This window comes from Spea bombifrons, chromosome 8 (genome assembly GCF_027358695.1).
Source record: "Spea bombifrons isolate aSpeBom1 chromosome 8, aSpeBom1.2.pri, whole genome shotgun sequence".
Taxonomy (NCBI): Eukaryota; Metazoa; Chordata; class Amphibia; order Anura; family Pelobatidae; genus Spea; species Spea bombifrons.
Window position 1 is genome coordinate 19,390,926 of NC_071094.1, and position 10,000 is coordinate 19,400,925.

At 41.9% G+C, this 10,000-nt stretch overlaps 1 protein-coding gene across 2 annotated transcripts in view; it reads right to left on the minus strand.

Annotated features, from left to right (window-relative positions):
* Nucleotides 1–10,000, minus strand: part of FAAH2 (fatty acid amide hydrolase 2) — a 181,276-nt gene that overhangs the window by 145,745 nt on the left and 25,531 nt on the right. For both annotated transcript variants that reach the window (XM_053473778.1, XM_053473779.1), the window contains exon 4: nt 4,714–4,833. In XM_053473778.1, the coding sequence (XP_053329753.1) occupies nt 4,714–4,833 (120 nt within the window). The remainder of the gene's footprint in view (nt 1–4,713; nt 4,834–10,000) is intronic.

Sequence of the window (10,000 nt, forward strand, 5' to 3'; positions counted from 1 at the left end):
CACTTACATTCAGCATAACACCCATCACTCTCACACACTTACATTTAGCATAACACCCATCACTCTCACACACTTACATTCAGCATAACACCCACCACTCTCACACACTTACATTTAGCATAACACCCATCACTCTCACACACTTACATTCAGCATAACACCCATCACTCTCACACACTTACATTTAGCATAACACCCATCACTCTCACACACTTACATTTAGCCTAACACCCATCATTCTCACACACTTACATTCAGCATAACACCCATCACTCTCACACACTTACTAATCCACTCTCTCCTACCTTTTCTTCTTTCACTCTCACGTTTCCTCTTCCTCCTCTTCTTCTTCTTCTACTTCTTCTTCTTCCTGTCCTTCCGGTGCACTGAGCGCGGAAAATGTTGGGCGTGGCTTCAGTGTTGTTGCCGCGCGCACCGAAACGGGAGGGGGCGGTCCGCCCCGGCTGCCGCTCATCTGAGGGGTGCCACCATGCCGGCACGCCTCCAGAAACTGGAGGCGTGCCGGCATGGTGGCACCCCTCAGATGAGCGGCAGCCGGGGCGGACCGCCCCCTCCCTCCCCCGCCAGGTACGCATGACGGCCGCATTCAATCCTGCTCGCGGCCGCTTAGTTTTTAACTTTGCGGCCGCAGCCGCATTGAATGTCTGTCTGCCGGTCGTCCGTCCGGCCCACCGGCCCGGATTTAGGGCGGCCTGGGGGGCAATTGCCCCCCTGCCCCCCGGCCCAGCCCGCCCCTGTACACATATATATATATACACACACATATACATACACATATATATATATATATACATACACATATACCGTATTTGCTCGATTATAAGACGAGTTTTTTTCCAGAGCAAATGCTCTGAAAAATACCCCTCGTCTTATAATCAGGGTCGTCTTATAATCAGACCTCAAATAGGTCTGATTATGAGACTAAGATCCAGATCCCCCGCAGCGATGCAGAGGACCTGGATCCTCCTGTGTTAACCCCCCCCCAACTTACCGGTGCTTCTGAGTCCCCGGTGCTTAGTCCGGGCTGCGTGTAGAGCTCTACGCGATATAATTGCGTAGAGCTCTACACGATACAATCGCGTAGAGCTCTACACGCTTCCCGGACTAAGCACTGGGGACCCAGATGCAGGGGACCTGGATCCTCCTGTGTTAACCCCCGACCCAACTTACCGGTGCATCTGAGTCCCCGGTGCTTAGTCCGGGCTGCGTGTAGAGCTCTACGCGATACAATCGCGTAGAGCTCTACACGATACAATCGCGTAGAGCTCTACACGATACAATCGCGTAGAGCTCTACACGCTGCCCGGACTAAGCACTGGGGACTTAGAAGCACCGGTAAGCTGGAGGGGGGGGCATAACACAGGAGGATGCAGGGGACCTGCATCCTCCTGTGTTATGCCCCCTCCAACTTACCGGTGCTTCTGAGTCCCCGGTGCTTAGTCCGGGCAGCGTGTAGAGCTCTACGCGATTCGCGTGGAGCTCTACATGCTGCCCGGACTAAGCACCTGGGGCTCAGATGCAGGGGACCTGGACCCTCCTGTGTTATGCGCCCCCCCCAACTCAGAAGCACTGGTAAGTTTGGAGGAGGGAGGGGGAGTGTTAAATGGGGGGTGTAAGGCATTTCTGGAGGCAGAGTGCTCTGTGAAATGCCTTTTAACCCCTTTAATGCCACTCTCCCTCCTGAAATGTCTTAAACCTCCCTATATGCCACTCTTCCCCATAATATGCCTTTTAACCCTCTAAGTGCCAGAGTGGCATATAGGGTTAAAAGGCATATCATGAGGCACAGTGGCATATAGGGTTAAAAGGCATATCATGGGGCACTGTGGCATTTAGAGGGTTAAAAGGCATATCATGGGGCACAGTGGCATATAGGGGGTGTAAGGCACTTCTGGGGCAGATGTGCATAACTGGGGGGCAGGTTGGAAAATAGAAGGAAATAAAACCAAAATATTTTTCTCAAGCATACCTTTTATTAAAAAAAGTGTTTAAATGAATTAACATTTACTGGTAAAACTTTTTTCCTATAGGGTCGTCTTATCTTCAGGCTTTTTCTTTTTTCCCTCAATTAATATTAAGATTTGGGGGGTCGTCTTATAATCAGGGTCGTCTTATAATCGAGCAAATACGGTAAATATGAGCAAAATAATGGCATTTAAAAATAAACAAAAAATATATCGACACAGATGTAAACCGACGGGAATCTACATCCTCTCGTTTAGCAAAGATTTACCCTGGCGAGTGAGATGGGGCGAACGATTTACCCAGAGTGCACAAGAGTGGCAGCAGGGGGACCAATTTACAAATGTGGTGGATGTGCCCCATTATCACAGTGGTGTGGAAGTGGGTTTTCCAGATTTTGAGCAAAATTCTTGATCTCCCTATTACTCCAGACCCCTGGACCTCTTTTCTCAATAAAAATCATTCCAACCCTAGAGTCTCCTCTCCCATCAACAAGCTTATTCGCTGAGTCGGTGCAGTCACTCGCATACGTATTACGTGAAATTGGAACACCTCTGCTCCCTCACAGATTTAGTGGCTCAGCTGTATTGACGACTGAAAATTGTTACATTTGATTCTGAGTTACTTTGTCATATTGTCAATTATGAATTCTTATGCTTCTACTATTCGTAACAATAAAAATTGTAATTACCTTATTTGCTCGATTATAAGACATCCCAAAGTTTTAATATTAATTTAGGGAAAAAAATTACCCTATAAGAAAAAAGTTTTACTAGTAAATATTAATTCACATGTAAACTATTTTTGTCATATTGAGAAAAATGCATTTTTATTTTTAATTTCCTTTTATTTGCCAACATGCCCCCTGTTATGCACATCTGCCCCCCCGATATGCCTTATAGCCCCCTATATACCACTATGCCTCCTTGATATTCATTTTAACCCCCTATGACACCCTGCATCCCTAATATTCATTTTAACCCCCTATATGCCACTCTGCCTCCCTGATATTCATTTTAACCCCCTATATGCCACTCTGCCTCCCTGATATTCCTTTTAACCCCCTATATGCCGCTCTGCCTCCCTGATATTCCTTTTAACTCCCTATATGCCACTCTGCCTCCCTGATATTCCTTTAAACCCCCTATATGACACTCTGCCTCCCTGATATTCTTTTTAACCCCTATATGCTTCTCTGCCTCCAGAAAGCCCTTTTAAGCCCCCCCATATGCCCTCCCGCTCTGCTTCTTTAGACTTCTCCCCATCCTCCAGATTCCTTGGTGTCTAGTGGCGCAGCCGGTGGAGGACCTGAGCTGCTGCTGCCGGCACTTCCCCCAGAGCTTCTACGAAGGTCATGTGATGTCATAGAAGCTCCGGCAGAAGTGGAGGTTGCAGACGCCCAAAGGCTGCCGGAGAGTAGGATCTAGGGCCCCTGCAGTGCTGCGGGGGATCTGGATCTTAGTCTTTTAGTCAGACCTCTATTTGAGGTCTGATTAGAAGACGACCTCGAATATAAGACGATGGTTATTTTGCTCTGACAAAAACCTCATCTTATAATTGAGCAAATCATGGTTACAAAAATAAAAAAAACAGCTCAGACCTTAGAGGGTTAAAATGTTAAGTGATCCATTTTGCAAATGCATGGAGAGATTCTGTAGAATTGCCTTAAATGCATTTACCCCATTCCACACACCCAATCTAAATGCCCTGTACTTCCAGTCAACTGCGGTGCTACAGTAGGTCTGTTTGGACCCCAGTGAGCATACGTAAAATATTTCCATTAATTTCAATGGGAGCACTTTCTGCCACTAAAACAGTGTTTCAAGCAGTCGGTCAGTGGCACGAAATGTTGTATCACAGAGGAAACAGTATGTCAGATCACGGCAGTTAAACGCCCCGGCAGAAGTGGAGGTTGCAGGCGCCCAACGGCTGCCGGAGAGGAGGATCCAGGTCCCCTGCAGCGCTGCGGGAGATCTGGATCTTATTCTTGTAGTCAGACTTCTATTTGAGGTCTGATTAGCAGACGACCTCGAGTGAGGCTTATGAAATAAAACAGTTATATATAATATATATACACAAGAACGTTAATCCAAGAAAAGAAAAGACATTGCTCTAGGGATGTTGGAAGTGAATCCATAAGTTTAGATGGACAAGGTGGAAGCACAAAAGTTTCAGGATCCATACTACAGGCTACGTTGATAAAGGGGTGTGTGTACCCCAGAGACGTTTGTGCTTCCATCTTGTTTGTCATCACACTTATTAAACATGTGGATTCACACGCAACATCCTTGGAGGGCTGTGTTTTTTTTTCTTGGATTAATATCTTATTGTGCACTCATTGGAGCATGAGTGATTTTGGGCATAGCTGCACGGTATTTTCTATTTGTTTACTAAGGTACCTTGTGCAATTTTTGGCTTTTACAGTATATAGAAGAACAGTTGTAAATTCATCAAAACATAGATGTGTTTTTAGGTTGTAACCAGTTTGCATGCTAGAAGGCTACACGGAGAAGTTAATTAAGTAAAGGTGTCTTTCAATTATGGAGATACTACAGTTTTCTTACAGAAACTGTAGCATCTCCTTTCATCAGTGATTAAACTTCAGAGGCATTTGACGGTTTCCCCTTTACTGTCCAGAATTAAGGATATGCCTTTTATAATTATTTTTACAAAATCTAGCCTGCCATAAAGGAATGTTGACATTTTTAACAATTTAAGGTAATAAAGTACCTGTTGTTGGCTTATGACCATATATCCCGTTGAAGAAAGCTGGCATCCTTATGCTCCCTCCAATATCAGAGCCCACACCAATCACAGATCCACTCGCTGCTAGTATGCAACCTTCTCCTCCTGCAATTTAAATATGCACACAATATAAAATATATGTCATGCACCTAATAAAAGGATAATTACAAATAACGTATTGAATTGAGAATCAGTCAAATTATCATGATAGCTGCAAGCACTGCAACACATTCCAATATTTACCCCTTCGTGACAAATGACGATGATTTTATTTTTTGTACCCTTTGTGACAATAGCTGTTTTCTCTGGCACTGGTGTTTAGCTGTAATTTTCTTCTTTCCCATTTACTGAACCCACACAAGTTATATATTGTTTTTTTCAGGACAAGAAAGGCTTTCTTTAGATGTCATGATTTACTAGAAAAAAAAAGTATAAAATATGGTGAAAATTTATCAAAAAACTGACCTTTTCTGACTTTTACTTGAAAAATCTCTTACTCGTGTAAAAAAACTCAGGAAAAAACTGCTAAATAGATTTTACTATTTGTCCTGGGTTTAAAAAATAACCAATGCAAAGGCCCTTTTATTCTGCACATTATGGGGCAATAATAACAAGTAGCGTTTTGATATTTCAAAAACATTTTTCCAAATCTGGTAATTCAGCCTATGTGCTATTTGGAACATCTTTGAAGCCGGCCAATGCAATATATCACATCAAACCATATATTTTTGAAGACTAGACACCCCATGGTATTGCAAATGCTAGTATTTCAACTCTTTCCATGCACTAATTCTAATGCCACACAACACCCCAATATGAGTTCAGCAACAGTGATACCCCCATGCATGGGTTTGTTGGTTGTTTGGGAGTAAAAGGCCACATTTGGGAAGTGTGCATTTTTCAAATTGGTATTTTGACATGTTGAAAATTCAGCCCACATATCCTATTTGGAAGCTGGTCAGTTCAATTTAATCGATTACTGACTGACTTACCGATTAATCTCCCGAGGAAGCCCAAGGGGCGAAACGCGTCGAAGGATCAAATTGGACTTCATCACACCCTACTTTTTGGTGGACTTTATACAAAAACGCCTGCATATGCACTTTCGTGCATGAACAAATTGTGAGTGCATTTTGACCGGCAAACTTGTATTTTACCTTAAGATATTGCACCATTTTAGTTTGTTTTTTAGACTTTAACCCCTTAAGGACCAGGCTGTGTTTTACCTTTTGTACCATTGGGACCGAGGCTGTTTTAACACTTTTGCGGTGTTCCTGTTTAGATGTAATTTTCTCTTCACTCATTTAGTGAACCCACACAAATTATATGTTGTTTTTTTCAGGACAAGAAGGGCTTTCTTCAGATACCATTGTTTTAATCATATTATCTAATTTCCCATAAAAAAAATAATAAAATATGATGAAAAATGTAAAAAAAAACCCCACATTTTCTGACTTTTACCCCAAAAATCTTTTACTCATCAAAAAAAGCTAATGAAAAAACCTACTAAATATATTCTACTATTTGTCCTGAGTTTAGAAATACCCAATGTTTTTATGTTTTTTTGCTTTTTTCTGCACATTATGGAGCATTAAGTACAAGTAGCGTTTTGCTATTTCAAAACCATTTTTTCCAAATCCGGTAATTCTTCCCCCCATGTGCCATTTCGGGTATCTTTGAAGCCGGCCAATGCAATTTACCCCATCAAATCATATATTTTTGAAAACTAGACACCCCAAGGTATTTCAAATGCTAGAATTTTAACTCTTTCCATGCACTAATTCTACCACCAGTCTTTGTCAAACATTGTGGTAGTAATTTATTTTGTGTTTTTTATCGCTAAAATTGCTCTTCAGGTATGGATTTACAGCTCCTGGTATACATCACTTTCAAACAACAACCCAATATGTGTTCAGCAACATCTCCCGAGTACAGTCATACCCCCATGCATGGGTTTGTCGGGTTGTTTGGGAGGTAAAACGCCACATTTAAGAAGTGCACATTTTTTAACTTGGAACTTTTACATCTGGTCATTCTGCCCCCATGTCCTAATAGGACCATCTTTGAAGCCGGCTAATTCAATTTACCCCATCAAACCATATATTTTTGAAAACTGGACACCCCAAGGTATTTCAAATGCTAGTATTTTAACCCTTTCCATGCATGAGATTCTACCACCAGCCTTTGCCACACTTTGTGTTAGTATTTTTTTGGTATTTTTTTTACACAAATTGTACTTTGGGTATACATTTATAGCTCCAGGTATACGTCACTATCAAACAACACCCTAATATGTGTTCAACAACATCTCTCGAGTACAGTGATACCACCCATGCATGGGTTTGACTGCTGTTTGGGGTTAAAAGGCCACATTTGGGAAGTGGGCTTTTTTTCCCTATTTTGGTCAGTCTGTGCCTATGCCCAATCTGTGAGCCTGGCCACTACAATTTACCTCATAAAACCATATATTTTTGAAAACTAGACACCCCAAGGTAATTAAAATTGTAGTATTTAACCCTTTCCATGCATCAGATTCTACCACCAGCCTTTGCCACACTTTGTGGTAGTATTTTTTTTTGTATTTTTTTCACACAAATTGTACTTTGGGTATAAATTTATAGCTCCAGGTATACGCCACTATCAAACAACACCCTAATATGTGTTCAGGAACATCTCCCGAGTTCAGTCATACCCCACATGTATGGGTTTGTCTGGTGTTTGGGGTTAAAATGCCACATTTTGGAAGTGCGCTTTTTTTTCCCCATTTCGGTCAGTCTGTGCCTATACCCTATCTTTGAACCCGGCCACTCCAACTTACCCCATCAAACCATTCATTTTTTTTTAAATTAGACACCCCTTGGGTATTTGAAATGCTTTTATTTCAATTTTTCCATGTCAGGATTTTTGGGAAGATACAGCGCTAATTTTAGCACTTGCTCATAATAATAAACTTTATTTTTTCATTTTATTTATTTTACTCTTTTTGGACTTTTTTTTTTTTTTACATTTTGCTGGAACTGGATAGTTCCTCTAGAGCATAATAATTTTTAAATGTTACCATATTTTTTTTAAGCTTTTTCTTTTTTTCCTTTTTTTTTTTATTTATTTATTTTTTTTTTAAATATTTTACTAATCACATAGTATTAGAAAGCTGGGCTCCATTGACTTGTATGGTTGAATGCAGTACCTGTATTCAACCTGCAAGTGGAGCCAGAGTTCTCTAGAGGGTCTGGAGACCGTCTAGCTAACTTTTTTAGCTTTATTATTCTTTTTCCCGGGCCGCCGCCATCTTGCGGATGGCGAAGACAGCGTGCAGCTGCGGCTGTGACCGCTCTCCGGAGCGGTCACAGCCCGCCCTGGGGTAAGTATTTGGTGTCGCTGGATCGTTGATCACTTTCTAAGCTTGTTTAAGTCTCATGACGTGTCAGGCACGTCATAGGTCGTTAAGTGACCGTTTTGCATGACGTGCCTGACCCGGCAATGGACGTTAAGGGGTTATACGAAGAACATTAAAGAATTTATCATATTCCATGCTGATGGGTCTGAATCACCTTCTTTACTTGTGCGTGCAACACATCACCTTTCATTAATACTGAACATAAAATCTACACTATATTGTATTTTTCTTCCCTCTATATGTACCTGCGCCCCATACATTTTTGGTTTGTTTATATTTCTACACTTTGAGGAAGAGTGTCGTTTGGGCAGCTGCGGTCTTTTTGGGAAGTATTATTTTGTATATTTATTTATTTACTCATTTCACCTTATTTCACTTTACCACAGTAGCACGTATCTTTAAGTTTATTCACGGTGTTATACATTTTTTTGAAAACTAGACATGCCAAGGTATTTCAGATGATGGTACTTTAACTCTTTCCATGTACACATTTTACCACCAGCCATCATCAAATCCCGAACAAAAAGTCAATACAATGTTTACATGAACCATACAAACAATAAAGATAAAAGACTATCTTAGATACAATGTCAAAGACCACTGTGACAGAATGACCTGTCATAAAGGGAGGAACTCCATTGTGTAAACTAATCCCATTAACAGGATTGCTGCCAGGGGGAGATTCAGTAGCTAAAGGGGATTAAAGGTTGGGTTTTCTACATGTACCTATTTATCAATGTCAATTTATGTTAATGAAGTTCTGTGGCTATATGAGTGTGTTTTACAACAATAAAGTGTTCATTCCTGCTGTACTCAATTCAAGGTAGTTGTGTGTACTTATTGGGTACGCATAGCAGGGTTCCAAGGTGTGCATGCTGACACAGGAGGATACTGGGTGATCTCTGGAGGTTACTACAGCTCTCTTGGTGAACCCGAAATAAGACAGACTGCTAGCCTATAATCCACATTCAAATTGCATAGTTATTATGCTTACATCCAAACAACACAAATCTGTAACGCTCTCTCTATATAAAAAGTACCGTATTTGCTCGATTATAAGACGAGGTTTTTTTCAGAGCAAATGTTCTGAAAAATACTCCTCGTCTTATAATCGGGGTCATCTTATAATCAGACCTCAAATAGGTCTGACTATGAGACGACTAAGATCCAGATCCCCCGCAGCTGCAGGGGAGCTGGATCCTCCTGCCCCCCCCCCACTTACCGGTACTACTGAGGCCCCGCTGCTAGCCACGCCTCCTTCCGGCTGCAGCGTAAGTGCCTGGGAATCTACACGCTGCCCCGGCTACATGACAGGGAAGTCAGAAGCACCGGTAAGTTTGGGGGGGGGGGGAGTGTTAAATGGGGGGCATAAGGCATTTCTGGAGGCAGAGTGCTCTGTGAAATGCCTTGTAACCCCCTTAATACCACTCTGCCTCCAGAAATGCCTTTTTAACCCTCTATACGACACTCTGCCTCCTGAATGCCTTAAACCTCCCTATATGCCACTCTTCCCCATAATTATATTATTATACTCCTGGGCACAACCAAAACAGGTAAACACAACTGAAGAAGGGATTAAAAGTCCTCTGCAGCCCTGGTTCGGTCACAGACAGCATCAGACATTGTTTACCAATTTATTTTAGGGCAAAATACAAAAAATACAAAATATTATATAATATATATATATATATACCGTATTTGCTCGATTATAAGACAAGGTTTTTTTCAGAGCAAACACTCTGAAAAATACCCCTCGGTTTATAATCTGGGTCGTTTTATAATCAGACCTCAAATAGGTTTGACTATGAGACTAAGATCCAGATCCCCCGCAACGCTGCAGGGGACCTGGATCCTCCTGTCTCCCCTCCCCAACCC